The sequence below is a fragment of the Leuciscus leuciscus genome, assembly GCF_965113295.1.
Source record: "Leuciscus leuciscus genome assembly, chromosome: 9".
Classification (NCBI taxonomy): Eukaryota; Metazoa; Chordata; class Actinopteri; order Cypriniformes; family Leuciscidae; genus Leuciscus; species Leuciscus leuciscus.
In genome coordinates this window covers 27,225,381-27,243,534 of record NC_138733.1, presented here as the reverse complement: position 1 = coordinate 27,243,534, position 18,154 = coordinate 27,225,381, and the positions used below count along the sequence as shown (strand labels likewise).

At 33.8% G+C, this 18,154-nt stretch overlaps 1 protein-coding gene across 1 annotated transcript in view; it reads left to right on the top strand.

The window, feature by feature from the left end:
- Positions 1 to 572: 572 nt before the first annotated feature.
- The window catches only part of dgkb (diacylglycerol kinase, beta), a 61,209-nt gene continuing 43,627 nt past the window's right edge, over positions 573 to 18,154 (top strand). The window contains exons 1-16 of the mRNA XM_082180792.1: positions 573 to 1,073; positions 4,267 to 4,402; positions 6,552 to 6,628; positions 6,858 to 6,878; positions 6,974 to 7,121; positions 8,015 to 8,152; positions 8,805 to 8,854; positions 10,179 to 10,253; positions 10,344 to 10,463; positions 10,902 to 11,019; positions 11,531 to 11,619; positions 11,884 to 12,000; positions 12,252 to 12,350; positions 12,427 to 12,525; positions 14,545 to 14,618; positions 16,089 to 16,163. Coding sequence (XP_082036918.1) covers positions 4,327 to 4,402; positions 6,552 to 6,628; positions 6,858 to 6,878; positions 6,974 to 7,121; positions 8,015 to 8,152; positions 8,805 to 8,854; positions 10,179 to 10,253; positions 10,344 to 10,463; positions 10,902 to 11,019; positions 11,531 to 11,619; positions 11,884 to 12,000; positions 12,252 to 12,350; positions 12,427 to 12,525; positions 14,545 to 14,618; positions 16,089 to 16,163 — 1,376 coding nt within the window. The 5' untranslated portion in view covers positions 573 to 1,073; positions 4,267 to 4,326. The remainder of the gene's footprint in view (positions 1,074 to 4,266; positions 4,403 to 6,551; positions 6,629 to 6,857; positions 6,879 to 6,973; positions 7,122 to 8,014; positions 8,153 to 8,804; positions 8,855 to 10,178; positions 10,254 to 10,343; positions 10,464 to 10,901; positions 11,020 to 11,530; positions 11,620 to 11,883; positions 12,001 to 12,251; positions 12,351 to 12,426; positions 12,526 to 14,544; positions 14,619 to 16,088; positions 16,164 to 18,154) is intronic.

Below are 18,154 nucleotides of genomic sequence, written 5' to 3'. Positions count from 1 at the left end.
AAATGTGGATTTCTAAAAAAATATTCTGTATATAATTTGTAATATACAAATAATAATATTATATTATTTGTAATATTTTAATTGTATATTTAATATTTATTTATATCATTTTTATATTTAATATGCTGTACATCATTTTATAAATTGTAATAATTTGTGCTACAGATTTTTAAAAACATAATCTTTGAAAAATATTCATACCTATGGATAATTTGTTTTTAATTCAAGAAATATATCTTTTTTTATATATATATACAAATTGAACTAATTATCTGCATATTTGTAAATGTGTTTAAGGTGTTCTAAGGTGAGCCCCCCCCCCCCCCCCCAAAATATAATCTTTGAAAAATATTCAGAAATATTTTAAACATTTAAAAAAATATTCTGCATATTCGTAAATGTGTTTAATTTGCTCTACCATTTTTTTTAGTCCAAAAAAAAACAAAAACAATCTTTTTATCTTTAATTTGATCAGAAAATAATAGATATTTGGTTAATTAGATTGCTTCTCCAGAGTCATCATTAAACAAAATGTTAATCAATTTCTGTTAGACAACACAGTAGCACAGCAAACCCAAGACATGACCCTAAGTATGTTAATACTTAAACTGCAATAGCTCAACACTAGTGTCATTTCATGTTTGTTGATGTTAATTGAAGTTGAAGTTAATATACATTATTATACGTTTTCATAGCAGGGGGTCCGACCGACCCTTGGATGAGAGTCTGGTGGGTCTCCACAGTATCACCAGTACAGGTACACACACTCACCCTCATAAGGCTGCATATTAATGTGCAGCATATCCTTCTAATATCGCATCCTAGATCCACTGCCTGCTAAATGGCGAGATGGAGAGATCAAGGGGAAAAAGAGGAGGGGAGGGGGAGTGTGTGATGCGAACAGAGGCACGAGAACTGATTGTTGCAGATGAGTAGATCACTCTCCCTCTCTCCAGCGCTCCTCTCTCATGCTCATTTTCCCATAGACACAAACACAGTGATTCTCGCAGATGATGCAGGAACATATATAACATTCCTGCTGGATCACTGCTGTTGACTCCGAGAAGCATCAGGTGAGTGGAACTCCGCATTGAGCACTTGTGTTTGCGGGAAAAGAGGGAATCGTGTTCCATCTGTTTCCAGTGACATCATGATGAAGCTCTTGACTGTATTTTCATTGCTTTATTCCAGGGTTTGTTGATATGACTAATGGTGCAGTGTTGAACATGCATTATGTAATGTTTTGTATACTTGTGATCATTTAATGCTATTGTAATTTGTCACTTTTGTGAGCCTAGCTTGTGGATATAATGTATTTCAACCATTAAGGTCAAGACGAGGCCAAGATTATCCATTTTTCGTACCCCGAGGTAACGCTGAGAAGAGTTTGTTTTGGTTTCTTGACATGACAGGCACTTTTATTCATAAATAAAGACTATCTTTCAGAAAAGACACTTGCTCCAGGCACTTCCTGCTCTTGTCACAGGAAGTTCGAAGGCATGACAGGATGTGGAATTGAATTGCAGAGTTTTCCTTCAGTTTGAGGAATGCTTCAGGAATGGATTAGTGCATGATCTCATTTTATTTTAACTTCTTTTTCTTGTGACAATAGTCATCTCTTATGAACGTATACATGTTCTTGCACAGTAGGCCTAAATACTTAAATGTTTTTTGTTTTGTTGCAAAACCATAATAATAATAACAGGTAATACTGGTTATGTCAGGGCACATGTGGTTTCTAAAACTATAATATTTGTTATGAAAATAGTAGCTTAAATGCATTTAGAAACTGATGTGGTTTATCAGATATTAGAATTGTGTACTTTATTGTCATGGGTCAACATTGGATATTTAAATGTACATTCTCATTTTCTCTATTTTTACATTTAGATTACCTTTGCCATTATCTAACACTCACATTAAGAAAATGTTTAACATTATAATACCACAAATAATAAAAAAAAAAAAGTGTAATCTTTAGCAAATCTTAAAATGAATATCCATTTGTCCTACTGTGCAATGCTTTGATACATAAATTCACATGTAGCATTTCAATTTATCAATACTATTTTGTTTATCATTTATTTTGACAAAATAATAACGAACTGTAATATTTATCAGAATTAACATGAAAATAATTATTGTCTTGTCGGTGCATCCTTTCTGTACTTACTCTCTTAATAGATTATTAAGTTGAAGTCTACAATATTTCCACAAAATATCAGTTACTAGCCTACTACAGATGTTACTACAGTAAAAACATGATCATTTTCATAAGGGATACCCAGATATTTGTCTAGATTTTTTACAGTATATATATGGTCTATACCCCTTATGAAACTGGTAAGACAATAATTATTTTTATGTTATGGCTGATAAATGATAAATTGCTTATATTAAAATTATATAATATTTTGTCCAAATCAATGATAAATAAAACACTCACTTGTAACCAGTTTTTTTTTCTTTCTTTTTTTTCTTCACAATATGGTTATTCCAGAATAACTCACAAATATTAAAAATTCTCACAAAAAATATATAAAAAAAAACTTAAAAAGTTTATTATTTCATTTAATTTAATTTTGGATTTATGTACACTACTGTTAAAAAGTTTGGGGTCAGTATGATTTTTTTTTAAAGAAATGAATACCTTCATTCAGTAAGGACACATTAAATTGATCAAAAGTTACTGTGAAGACATTTATAATGTTACAGATGATTTCTGTTTCAAATAAATGTTCTTTTGAACTTTCTATTCATCCTATAACCCTGAAAGATATTAAGTATTAAAATATTAATATTAAAAATAGTAAGCAGCACCACTGTTTTCAACATTGATAATAAAAATAAGAAGAAATGTTTCTTGATCATAAAATCCGCATATTAGAATGATTTCTGAAGGATCACGTGACACTGAAGACTGGTGTAATGAATGATGCTGAAAATACAGCTTTGATATATTACATAATAAAGGCGACATACTATGCCCCTTTTCACAAGATGTAATATAAATCTGTGATGTCCCCAGAATGTGTCTGTGATATTTTAGCTCAAAATACCCCCAGATCATATTATAACTTGTCAAAGTTGCCCATTTTTGGATGTGAGCAAAAACGCGCCATTTGTGTGTCCGTCCCTTTAAATGCAAATTAGCTGCTGTTTCCCGCCTCCAGAAGAAGCCGATTCCTTTACACGAGGTTCGGATACAAAGTTACAAACAATAACAAAACAAGCGAATTTCAGTCAAATTTCAGAAGTAAGAAGCAGAGTGCAGCCTTACGGAGAGACTCAGGAAAAGGTTGCAACTTTTAGACAGAACCTGGACGTTTCTGAATGCTTAGTGGATACATTTATGTAGTTGTTGTGGAGTTACATTCATCTCATCGACTTGCACGTAACGTTATACCGTCATGTTTAACTTTTACACAAGTTGACACAATTCCCTGATGTCTTTATAAGACAGCTATGACATTTTTTGGTCAAATAGTGTTCTGTACCGCCAACGACAGAACAGTTGGCATGCTTTTCTTGAACTTTTGCCATTGCTTTAGAACTGGTTACACTGTTGTGGAAACGTGCAGATTAAGGGGCGCTAATATTATAATAAGATCACCTTCCTACGTCAGAAAGGGAGCGACATGCTTGCGAAGGCTTACCAAAACGAAGTGGTCACAGTAACAAAGTTACTTGGTTGTCACTTTTCACATTTTCTGGGTTGGTAGATGCACCTGGGACCCGATTATAGCACCTAAACACGGAAAAAGTCAGATTTTCATGATATGTCCCCTTTAAAGAGAAAAGTTATTTTAAATTGTAATAACATTTAACAATATTACTGTTTTTAGTGTGTCTTTGATCAAATCAATGCAGCCTTGTTGAGGATGAAAGACAGTTGCATAGTTTAATTAAAACTGTTGGGACCCAGTCATGCTTGTACAGTATAAAGCAGTGCTTCACATCAGTCAATGCCAGTCACTGAGGTCCAGTCTAACTTTGACTTCTGTATTGACTGGCATGATGTTACATAGCTATTTGATTATTTGTTGCTGGCACGTGTGACACATAACCAGTTCTTGTTGTTCTGTGATGACCTGTACCCAAGCACAGAATCACAAAAACTGGTTTACACATATGTGAATAATTCTAGACTGTATTACACAAATTATTTGACCTTGATGGTATGTGCTTGAGTCACATGACACACTGCAATGATCAGTTTTGTAAAATTCACAAGGATGACTGACAGTTTTCTCATTCTCTCCTCAGAGGCTGAGCTGGTGGATCTTATTCTGGAATGTAAACCGAGGCAGAGAATCACTGGGCAGCATGTCTATGTCTAATGAAGAAAAGTTCGTCACTTTGAGCCCGAACGAATTCTCTCTTCTTCAAGACTATGCACAATGTAAGGCCTTTGTTTTGTTATTCTTCAGTTGGTTAGTTTAGACCAAGTTTGTCCAATATTTGTTTATCAATGTGTCATTTATAGTTCAATTCAGTTATGTTTACTTAAGAACATTTCTGAAATGGGCGAGTCAAATCATACGTAAAAAATAAATACAATTCTTTAATCAAGATACAATTACTTGAGAAGAAATTTACTCACGATATTAAGTCTTGTATAATGAAAAATGTATTCAAATTAAGTGAGTTTATACTTCAAACAAGAAATAATATCTGCCAGTAGGGTCTGGGAAATAATTTAGTTTTCCCTTGAAAATTGTTTGTTTTTCTGACTCTAATGGCAGTCATTTTTTCTTGTTTTAAGCATAAACTCACTTAATTTTGATCATTTTTTCCTGGAAATAAGACTTAAGTCATTTTTCTTCTCAAGTAAATGTATCTTGGTTTAAGAATGTTTAGATATTTGTACTGGAAAACAAGACAAAACATAATTTGCAGTGTACTGTTTGAATTCAATTCATCATTCACGATTTATTCTTCAGTATCTCCAAAAAGCCTCTAAAGCATCTAAATATCCTTGCAGAGACACTGACAGGCTGCCAGTTCACAGGAATAAAATTCGATCCATTTAACACCAATTTTGTGCATGTGTCACTTAAGGAAATGTCATTTCCTGTCTGGAGCTTAAGGTTAAGTCTTCAGTCTAATCCAATCGGTACCAGACTATGATGGGAGAGAAAATTCTGACTGACAGTTATTAATTCCGCTAAATACATAATCCATCTATGATGAATGTTGATTCCTTTGAGTGCTAATGCTGTGGTGGGAGTCAGTCTGACCGAAGTGTCATCTATAATCTCTTTTTGGAGGAAACAGTTGGTAAATCTGTGTTTGCTGTCAAAGTTTTTTTCCATCCATTGGAAATGTATTATGTATTATATTTCCCATTAAGATAAAGAGATAAAACTATTATTAGACCGTTTTAGTAGCAAGAATCTGCTCGACATAACAATAATAAAGGATCTATTGCATACCAATTCAAAAACGACCACTTAAAGATCAAGATACAGATGTGCGCCATTTAATTACCCCAAAACCTTCATTCATACATAACAAATCCACTGTCAAAGTGAAGATCTTTCATTACGTATGCAGAGAACAGAGATCTTCTGCATTTAATTGAGTAATCTGAATAATTGATGCCCCCAGAGCCCGCTGTTTCCTGTGCCAGGCCTGGGCTTCTCTCATTGTGATTGGCTAGCATGCAGTACGACAATATGGGCCATTAGTGAAGAGAAAGGAGGGATACATTTCTCTGCAGCTGAATGAATGTCTGTTAGGTTTGATAGTTGTGAGCTCTACCATCATCAGACTCAATGATAGAGATGATCTGATCTCCTCCAAGTTATGCTTTTTTACATTTTCAAATTTCTTTATTGTTGCTGTTTGAGCATAAAAAGGGTCTGAAAAGTACATAGGGAATTTTTCTTTATATCAGTAAACACTGTTTCTGAACTCCCTGAAACGCCTTGTAGGAGCCATAAGTACGATGGCCGAGAAGTTGCAAAACAAACCACAATTCCGAAAACAAAACAACAAATTTATAAACGCAATGGAAAGACAAAAAATAAATTAACAGGTTAGAAAACACAATAACATTTCCGACAACAAAATAACAAATCAGAAAACACAACGACAAGTCAGACAAAACGGAAAAGGTAGGTATATGTGGCGAATGAAATACTGACTGCTGATTGGACGAGACATCTGTCTATCAAGACATGCAGAAAGTACAGCAGACTGCGGCAGAAGAATATATAGGCTACCATGACATGCATCATGCAGAGGCATTGCCCCTATATCTGGAACTTTAGGTTTATTTTTGTTTAAAATTTTGTGTTTATGTTTGTTTTTTGCAAAGTGAGTGACATACAGCACAATTTTTTGAATGGTAGTGTAACCTTGCCATATCTAAAAAATGCCAAAAGATCTTCTTCCTTCAAACATCAGACATGTTTATCATAAAAAACGTTTTTTTGGCCATAATTTAGCACTACATCAACACATCATTGACCCTTAAATGTCTTGAGCTAAATTTCCTTATGCTGTCTTAACGGTTATCTTCCTCTTATTTTACTCCTTTGTCACAGACACAACGAAGAAACTAAGAGATGTTCTCCAGGAGTTTCATGGAGATGGGATTCTGGCCAAGTATAATCCTGAAGAGGTATTGCAACTCTTTATGCTCTTGTGAAGCACATTATATTGCAGTGTTCATGCTGAGCTAAGAATGCTGTACTGGACCGAATGTTATGATGATGATCTAATTTCAGCAGATCTTTAGAACCATTAAACTATATGATGTTTGTATTGGGTAATGAAACCATTGTGTTTCCATAAATGCTTGGCAATCATTTACTGAAGATGCCTCTTGCTTGTCATTTTGTTCTGCGTAGAAGCCGGAAATCTTCAATCAGGTAATTTGTCTTTTTATAGTTTTACAGCCTGATAATGCAGTTATTATGTTAGTATGAAGTATTAAACGAGTAATGGGGGAAATCACCTGCTACAGGAAATTGACTTTGAGGGTTTCAAGCTCTTCATGGAGACCTTCCTGGAGAACGAACTTGCTGTGGAGTTCTGTCAGCATCTCTTCCTCACTTTCTGCAACAAAGACCCCAAGCCAAGCCCCTCCATGATGGACAAGCAGAGGATCATGGGTAATTTGGGTCTTCCCAATCACACAGGCTGTACAAACTTATGCATTTGAGAAAAACTACAAATTTAATCGAATCAAGAATTTACCAATAAGCTACTACACTGTAAAAAAAACAAAAACATTTTTTAAGTACAATCAACTTGGATATTTAAGTCATGTCAACTTAATTACATTAAACTGACTTAAAAAATGAAAAGAATCTTATGCTTAAAATGCTTAACTTATTCTGATGAGTTAAAGCAAATGAAAAAAAGTAGAAAATTGCTTATTTTGATGAGTTAAAGCAGTGTAAAAAATACATCAAATTGATCAGAAGTGACAGAAAAGACATTTGTATCGTTACAAAAGATTTCTATGTCAAATAAGGGCTGTTCTTTTGAACTTTTTTACTAAGCAGCACAGCTGTTTTCAACATTGATGATAGTTGTTAGAGCAGCAAATCAGCATAATAGAATGATTTTACACTGAAGACTGGAGTAATGATGCTGAAAATTCAACTTTGACCACAGGAATAAATTACATTATATAATATATTAAAATGGAAAATAAATTTTTTACATTGTAATAATATTTAACAATGTTTTTGTTTTACTGTATTTTTGATCAAATAAATGTAGCCTCGTTGAGCAAACAAATCTCACGGACCCGGTATTGTAAGAACCAATGATGTTGGCCACATATGCACACAAAGCAGCTATATTTCGTTTATTCCTTTTATTCAGTTTTAATTGTATTACTTTGTCTTAAAAGCAATAGAAGGTGCAACAATATTCCAGGACAACAGTTAGACCAAAAATGGAGATTCCAGTGATTTTGAGTTTCGGTTCTTGCCAAAACATAGCAAATACATAGAAATCAATGCGCTTTAAACATACTCAAATTGTGCTTTACAAGGTCTAAAGCTGATAAAGGGAAACTGCACCCCGCCAAAGGTGACAACCTTGTCCGAACCTCTCTGCACAATCCAGCTGAAGGATATGATTTGCTACCTCTCTCTCCTGGAGGGCGGACGACCAGAAGACAAACTAGAATGTAGGATCACCTACTATACCATTACATTTTTATTTAAAATAAGTACACTCGCAAGTTCTTTGTGATGTGGAAGAAACTCTTTATATTGTGTTGGTTTTTCCATTTGGTTCCGTAATTGGTTGCCAATTGGTTTCCAAAATGGAGAAAACATGAGGCTGTGCTGCCATCTACTGGCAGCTTTTGTAATTGTAATTCTAGGCTGCTAGTTCAGAAACCTGTTGCTATGGGCAGACAGAAAGACATGGTTAAACTGCTGAAATGCTCAGATTTTAATATCCTCTGGCTGATAGCACCTCTGAGTCATTATTATGAAAGAAAGAACGATCGGTTTGCATAAAGGACGTCTGTGACGTGCTAGTCTAGTTTAAATTGTGCTAAACCTGATTAAATTGACTTCTTGAGAGATTCTGCTATTGGCTGAGCTGCTGGTTTCCATGGCAACACCCACTTTATGATGCCTCATAGAAACGCTTAGATTGCACTCTGAATTGTTTGGTTCATTTCATAGATAACCTTTTTTATCCTATTTTGAAGGATACAGAATTTGCAATTGAAACAGTGCTCTTATCAGATGCATAAATTATCCTTGTATTAAAACTGCAGTGTTTTCTCTCTTTCAACCTCTCTCCGTCTCTCTTTGTTTCTGTCACAGTTATGTTTCGGCTTTATGACACAGATGGGAACGGGTTTTTAGACAGTAAGGTGAGACCTCATCTTTCCAGCAGTCCCTCCAGTTTATTACTGTTTTAAGTCAAGTCAAGCCCTCTTTATGCACAGCACTTTATACAATACAGATTGTTTCAAAGCAGCTTCACAGTAATAAACAGGAAAATAACAATCAGTGATGCAAACTTCTTTAAATATGAGCTAAATTCTAATTCTATAGAAGACAATAGTGTCAGTTTTCAGCTCGAGTTAGTTCAGTGTTGATTCAATTCCATTACAGTTTTGATGTTGCAAAAATTGTGAAGCAGTCGATTCAGCTACTCAATTCAGTTTAAGTTTTATTCTCATCCAACAGTATCAGTGCAGTCAGATCAATAATGCAGTGTTATTGAATATTAAGTGCATTTTAAACCCCAGAATACGCCACCTAGTGGTTTAACACTGAATTGTTTTCATACACTAAATGATGGATGCTCAGTTTTGCTCCTTTACTGTTGAGTTTTTCAGACTCTGTAATTTTTTGAATTAACTCAAAGACATTGATTACCTGTGTCAGATGTGTTTGATTAAGTTGGAAGTAAAACATATTTTTGTAAAAGGTAGATCTCGTGGTGCAAGATTAAGCGTCTCTACACTAAGGCTGCATCCGAAATCACACACTTTCATGCTATATACTATATTCTATGGAGTCTTTTCATCCTGTTACATTACTTTTTTATGAAGCAATGAGTAATAATGTGGACCTTAACAGGTTGGACGTTTTAAGCTAATAAAGCCTATTGCACTATAATAAGAGTAGCTGCCTTAAATCTTTAAGTACTACCAACTTGGATGTTTAAGTCATTTCAACTTTAATTACATTAAACTTTTTTTTTTTCAAATCATATGCTGTCATAACTTATTGATCATATATTTTTTTACAGTGTACTAGCTAGGACAGAACAACATGCGGGTAGAAATATATTTTTAACAAATATATAAGATATATTTTTAAAAAGAAACACATTTTACTCAACTGAGATGAGTAAATGCTTGTTCACATTTAATCTAGAACGACAGTAACCATCATGTTTAGACAGTGCACACAACGCCTCTTCACTTACTCCTGATTTCTCAGTCAATAAATGGGAAAACAAAGTAACTTGCGTTACTTATTTGTCGAAGTAACTCAAATATTTGATACTTCAAAAAATTAATCTGATTACGTAGCTTGCGTTACTTGTAATGCGTTACCTCAACCCCAATTTTTTTTATCAGACGCAAAGAAATAATTTTTTAAGTTAATCCGATTTCGAATGGCGGCCTAGATCTTTGTGTAGAGTTGCAGTGATAATGCAGAAAGTTTGCTCTTCTTGAACAGGAACTGGAGCACATTATCTCTCAGATGATGCATGTTGCAGAGTATCTGGAGTGGGACGTAACAGAACTGAAGCCAGTAAGATTAAATTGAATTTGATCCTGTTCAGAATTTGATGTTTTCATGTTTTCTGATTATTAACTTTTTTTTGGTGTTATTGCGGTGTAGATTCTGGAGGAAATGATGCAGGAGATTGACTATGACCATGACGGGATGGTTTCTCTTGAAGAGTGGGTCCAGGGAGGCTTGACCACCATTCCTCTGCTAGTGCTGCTGGGACTTGAAAATGTGATTACCAGTTCAGTTTTATGTATTTATATGTGTTTGTCCAACTACCCACTAGTCAGTCCATCCATCCATCCATCCATCCAGTCCACCTGTCTCTCCATCTAGCCATTCATCTAAGCCAGGAGAACAGATTCATCAGTTGATAAATTGATGTTACACTCTCCTTACCCACTAGATGGAGTCATCCACTCATTTAAATGCCTTGACAGCTGCATTAGTGGTCTGGTGTCTGATATATTTGGCATGACCTCCAAATTGTTAAAGATGCATATTTGACACTTTTCAAGACATATCCCTGTAGGATTCCAGAATCACCTTCATGTAAATGTTGTAATGTTTTTCATTACAGTTGTATTGTCATTGTCAAGTCCTCATTGATGTCTTATACTCATTCTCTCACTGTTATCTTTTGTCTTTCTCATTCTCTCTCTCTTGCAGAATGTAAAGGATGACGGGCAGCATGTGTGGAGACTGAAGCACTTCAGTAAACCTGCATATTGTAACCTGTGTCTGAATATGTTGATTGGATTGGGAAAGCAAGGCCTGTGCTGTTCCTGTTAGTTCACAACATTTATTACATTGATCACTAGATGATTCTGTTATTTAATATTTTTTTGCCTTATTCGATAAGTACAAATTGACAAATACAAGTAAAAAATCATGTGATTACTTTCATTTGGAATATAAATAAGTTGGTGTATTAAATATCTCATCTTTAAACAAATGCAATCAAAGATTTGAAGATGGTTGTGAGATAATATTTAATTCTATATAATATATATGTATGTATTTATATACTTTAATTTCGATACTTTTAAAAAATATATATTTTCGTACTTTGGTGAAGTAGATATTATTTCAATAAATAATATATTAAAAATGAACAATAAAAATATGTTTGATATTAAATAAGCAATTATTCAAAATGTATAAATGTTAAAATATAATTAAAATACACATTGAAATATTTCAAATTATAGAAATTGATAGACTAGAAACCAGTAACAAATCATCCAAACATTTCTACATTACTTTGTGAATTAATTTTCTGTCTGTCTGGTTCATAGTCTGTAAGTACACCGTTCACGAGAGATGTGTGGCTCGAGCCCCCCCGTCCTGCATCAAAACATACGTCAAATCCAAGAAAAACACAGAGGTGCGTCGAATTGTAGTGTTTAAAAACCAGCACGCTTGGATCACCAATGTTCCACGGGGCTTAGACCAAGGGCTTCTTTTCAGCTAATGAAATTAGAAAGAAATTCTCTCTCTAAGCATTGCTAATTACATGATTAACCTGGTTTAAAAAGAGGCCCAAATACACCAATGATGAGTCTTAATCAAAACGCATACTCCTTTGCCTGTATTTTCTTTCTTTCTTTCTTTGTGCTGTGTATATATAACAAAATGTTTTTTTGAATAGATTATGCATCATTTCTGGGTTGAGGGAAACTGTCCAAACAAGTGTGATAAGTGTCACAAAACCATCAAGTGTTACCAGGGTCTTACGGGCCTTCATTGTGTCTGGTGCCAGATTACTGTGAGTTTATCACTTTCTTTCTCATTACAAATAATTGTTACAGTTTTTATGGTCTGAAAATATAATTACGTTTTTAAAGGTATGTTATATGTTATTTTTGTGAAACTTGCACACAATTTAATTGTATAGTAGACATATTTATTTGATCAATTCAACATGTAGGCCTGTTTAGTAACATAAGTCTGTATGTAAAAGGATATTGTTGAATTGTATGATGTGTTTTAAAGTTATGTTCTCCTCCTACACAACAGCTGCACAACAAGTGCGCTTCACACGTCAAACCCGAATGTGACTGCGGACCACTGAGAGATCACATCCTTCCTCCAAACACTATATGTCCTGTTGTACTGGTAATATATCTTATTTCTATGATGGTTATAGAAAGCTCAGCTCTTTTAGATGTTTACATGTGACCTTTAACTGCAGGAGAGACAGTCTACTGTGAGAAAAGACTCCAGCCAATCAGTAGGCGGGGGGGAAATACAAAGGACCAATTCTGTATCAGTGGATGGACAGGGGCTACAGGTGAATGACACACTTTCACACTTTCACACATACTGTAGAGTGGGATGTTACTAAAAGCAGGATGTCCATTTCCTGCAGATTATATCAAACAAAACTGAAGTTAAACTGTGCTACCCTAATGCTGTCTGGGAAGTTGACATGTCCTTGGGTAACATGCATCTAAAACATTTTATTTAGCTATTTATTTTATAATTATTATGCATGCATCTTATAAGATCTCATATTAATTAGGGACATTATTGAATATTAAAGTGAAGACAAAAAGGCAATTCAAAATTACATGTTAATGAAGGATGCGCTTATATTAAAATATTTTATTTTATGTATTATTAATTATTTTTAATTATTTGATATGGCTGATATCCTACTGGATAAATTGCGGATATTCAGATAGTTTGCTGTTTTGTATAAATAAATAAACAATAAAACAGGTAACAACTAAAATCATTCGTTTCCAATGATACAAGTGAATTTAGGCATCAAAACATTATAATACAGAATATAAGGTGTTTTCTCATAATGGATATTCATTTTGAGATTGGCTAAAGATTACATTTATTACATATCAAGTACATTCGAAAAAATTATTTAGTAACTGATATGCCACAGATATGTGATATATTGTGCATTATTCATCCCTAATGAAACTGAAATATAAGTATATAAATAAAAAAGGTCCATTAACGTAATGTGGACCTACTTTATATTAGATGTCTACCTATGTACTAACATTTAAATCACTCAGTGCACTTATATATGTTTTTCATTGTACTTTTATTTAAAAAAAGAAAGAAAATACCTGTATGAAATTACCTTTACCTGCTTAGCATTTATCTGCTGTAATTAATTTCTGCAGTTCATCTATAATTACACTGTTGACTCGTTCCTTACCCTTAAACCTACCCATACCACCAAACCTGTGCCTAACTATACCCATATCCCACCTCAATAGCAGCAAAAGTGCTATACAATATGAACACAATAAGTACATTATACCTAACAATATTTTTTTTTTTTACATAAATACTCAGTGCTGTAGTTTAAGACACTTAATATAAAGGGTGACCCATAATGTTAATGATGAACTTCCTAGTGAAGAATAATCAACTATTATAAGTTTCGGCCAAAATGACAATTTTATCTCAAAATCCCACTTTGTGCAAGCTAGTTTGCATTCTTAGATCTTAACTTGGTTGAGGCAACAGTTAGGCTGCAGTGACCCGCTGTGACTGGGCGTTGTCTGAGCATAGTAATGACAGAACGAAAAAAGACGAATCATGTCCTGGGCCATCCATCTTGGCTGGCGGCGGCTAACCAGTGTAATAATCAGGATTATTATTTATAATTAGAGGAAGTAATGGATCACTCGTCGCCGGACGGGCGGCTCATTAATTCACCTGGGCCTGCTGGGATTGTTTCGATGGGTTCTGTTTTAAGCGCTTCATCTGAGTCACTGTCCACCGGAAGACGACTCACACTCTCTGGATTAGTTTGTGCGTGCATTGTCTGCTCCAAAACCCCACAATCATCATGCATCCATGCAGAAAAGTGACTCATGGTCAAAGACTGTCATTAATGACTAAATATGGAGCTGATTACTGAGGTTTGCTAGATGCGTCTTATGACGTGGGTTTTCGTGGCTGGGACTTTTTGTAATGAAGAGTTATTCTGAGCCCAACAACATTTATGTTATACTTTAGGTAGTAGGCCTCTTTTTATAATTAAGAAAAAAGAGAGAATTATCAAATTGCTCACATAAAAATTTCAGGTTTAGATGTTAAGCAAAAGCTTTGTAGAAAAGACATTTTAATAATTAACGTTAGTAATGGTGCACATTGTCTGACTTTTGCACATTGGTAATACATTTAAGTGTGTGCATGTTTGTGTGATAAACAATTTTGGTACCCTTTTAAATCAGTAAAATCTGAATCCTGAAGGACAACAGCTGATTTAAAAGCTAAATCCACTTAAAATATATACACGATATGTAATAATGCTTTTCATCACTTTATTCTGTAGATTACTTCTTCAGAAGGAACTCATCCACTGTTGGTTTTCGTCAACCCTAAAAGTGGAGGCAAACAAGGTGAAAGGTGAGAACTGTAAAATATGGTGTCATATTTAAGGAATTGATGCCACAGTATTTTCATATAGTATTTCAACAATCTTGAGTCAATCTGTATAATTAAATATCGGTCACTTGCAGTTAGTTTGACACCAAATTTGCAGCCTCAGTCATGAGCTCAATGGATTTTCTGATTTCCATCAGTTTGTTGATGGAACTGCCTTAAGTTTCAATTCTATTTCTGGCAACTTAAATGATGATCTAATGATCTAATCAAATCAGTTCCAATTCAAAACCCATTTTTGGCATCCTAAAGATCCAGATCAAATCTCATTTCCTCTTAATGGACCACATTGAATGAGATGGCTATGATGTCAAATATTTTATTTTATCCATCTTATTAGGTGGTGACAAAATCCTTAGTTTCTATTCAAATTCATTCAACCACAACCATCTTATTTTTTTTTATTACTGTAAAAATATTTTTGTTTTGTTACATTTACAGTAAAAAAGTGCCAACGGTTGTTGCCGGAAATTCACAGTAAAAAATACATTGAAAATGTTTTTGGTATTATAGAATAGCATATTGGTGCCTGTATATTTTACAACTTAAAATAGTCCATTTTATTTAATTATATAATGTTAATACGGTACCAAAATCTGCTTTTTATTTGCACTGATAACCATCGTACCGTACTAATACAGGTGGTAAAATAAAAGCTGTATATAAATATAAAACTGTAAATCTATCAAAAACACCCTTATGTACATTAATGATAACAAAAATAAGAAGAAACAAAACTATTTTTATAAAATATAGACATGTGATGTCACAGGGTCTTATCCTGGAATTTTTTTTTGCCATAAATTATACAGTAATTCATACTTTTACTTCCAAATATCATAAATTTCACCGTATTTTATAAAAAAAAAATCATATAATGTCATGTTAAACGATTTTTTTTTGCCATAAACTGTACTGTAAGGCAACTTGCAGTTAACCAATTCACAGGTTTTTACTGTAGCAATATTACAGTTTTTTTCTGTAAAAATTCTGCACAAGTTGCGAAAGTATTCTTCCCTATTGCGGTATATCTGAGTGAAGCAGCTTCTCAAACAAGAAAAAATGTTGGCCGGGACTTAATTTTTTCCATTGGGAATTGATTGGATGGTTTGATGGTTGTGGTTTGCTATTGGCCGATCTGACAGGATCGTGGCCCGTGAGTGACAGGTTGTAAACGCATTATCAGAGTAGATAAGAGATGTCAGTGCAAGTGGGAGGGGAGTTATTTTGATTAAAGATTATGAGGGCACATTAATAAAAAAATTACAATAATGATGTGCACAGATAAAACATTTATAATAAATATGGTAATATTCCATAAAAAACAAGAATTGTCCATTTTGATTTCATGGTGACTTTAAAACAAAAGTAATTTTATTGACATTTAATGTCATTTTTCCTAGTCATTGATTTGTTCATAACTGTCCTATCTAGGATCTTCCGAAAGTTCCAGTACCTGCTGAACCCTCGTCAAGTCTACAACCTGGCCAAGAACGGCCCCATGCCTGGGTGAGTGGCAATATCTTAGCATTCTAACAGAAGCTGTCTAGCTTTTTGTTGCGGCACATTCTCAGTTTATGATCATACATAAGAGCTACGACAACCCGATGTTAACAATATATTGTATATGCAGACACTGCTTGATGGTAATGTGCACTAATTTATGCATGACAATCTCTGTCTGTGTCTTGGCTGCAAATGTAGACATTATTAAAGGGTTAGATCCACCATCACAAACACTGCACAGAACAAAGCCAGGCTGTGGAAGTGTCCAGTGCTGACAGTCAGCTGGTCATAATAGATTCATGTTAGTGTTAGTGTGTTGCCGCTCTCAGGGCCTTGTGTGATCACGCATACCATCGGTGGTGTCAATCAAATGCACGCAACCATGAGACTCTGTGATCACTGACTGAATTTGTTATTAGTATGCCAGCGATGTGGTCACTTTTGAGTTAAGTGCACAGCCGTGAGGGCTGTGACAATATTCATTGATACTATATTTTGAAAATGAAATTTTAAAGAGCAATAAAGAAAGTGGAAATGTTATTGTGGGATGTTGCCATGTAAATTAACTTGGGGTGAATATTTGGGTAGACAGAAAATCGATTTCATTCACTGTTCATACTGTAGGTTATCGATGACATTTTTGTGAATTCAGAACAATTCAGTATGAGTTACAAAGAAATTTGATTCGATTTAATTAGTGATTTGATTCTGTACATGTATAGGATTCTTTAAATAATTGTTGTCAGGGAAAAATCATACTACTTATTTGATATTTCTATATTGATATTTATCATATGCAAATAAATAAAGGAAATGAATTAAGGAAATGGGTCACACTTTAGTTTAGGGTCCAATTCTCACTATTAACTAGTTACTTATTAGAATGCATATTACTAGAATATTGGCTGTTTATTAGTGCTTATAAATCACATACAGTAATAATACCTTATTCTGCCTGACCATATTGTACATCCCTTAATCACACCCAATACCTAAACTGAACAACTACCTTACTAACTATTAATAAGCAGAAATTAGGAGTTTATTGAGGCAAAAGTCGTAGTTAATAGTTAGTTAATAGTGAGAATGGGACCCTAAACTAAAGTGTGACAAGCAAATGAATATATTTTGTACAAGAATGCATTAAATTGATTAGTACTGACATTTTATAATGTTACAGAATATTTCTATTTCAAATAAATGCTGGTTTGGTTCATCAAAGAATCCTGATTTTTTTTTAATATTTTTTATTGTATCAAGGTTTTCACAAAAATATTAAGCTGCACGACTGTTTTCAGCATTGATAATAATAGTAAATGTTTCTTGAGCAGCAAATCATCATATTAGAATGATTTCTGAAAGATCATGTGACACTGAAGACTCGAGTAATGATGCTGAAAATACAGCTTTGAAATCACAGGAATAAATTACATTTTGAAATATTATAAAATAGAAAAAAAAGTTATTTTAAATTGTAATAATTTTTCACAATATTACTGATTTCATTGTATTTTTACTGTAAATGCAGCCCTGGTGAGCATACATTTATAAATACTGTAACAAATGTATTGCTCATTGTTAGTTCATGTTAGTTAATACATTAACTAATGTTAACAAATGAAACCTTATTGTAAAGTGTTACAGATACTTCTTTCAAAAACATAAAACATTTTTGCTATTGTACCAAATCTCAATTAATTTGATTTCTAGCATCTTACATTAGTGGTGTAAATCAAATGATTCCCGATTAAAAAATAATAATATTTCAAGATCGATGCATATGAGTTGTCACACTTTTTACTCCACTGAATATTTCCCACTGTAGGATTTTTTTTTAAAGCCTGATTTCTTTCCAATGTTTTAGCCTCTTATTCATTTTTCCCAGGTTTTTCTGATTTTATAAATGCACCCCACTGAGCAATCCTCTCCAGAAACCATTTAGTGACCTTGTCAGCCAATTTGCTTTTGAACTTATTGATTATGGTGTTTTGAAG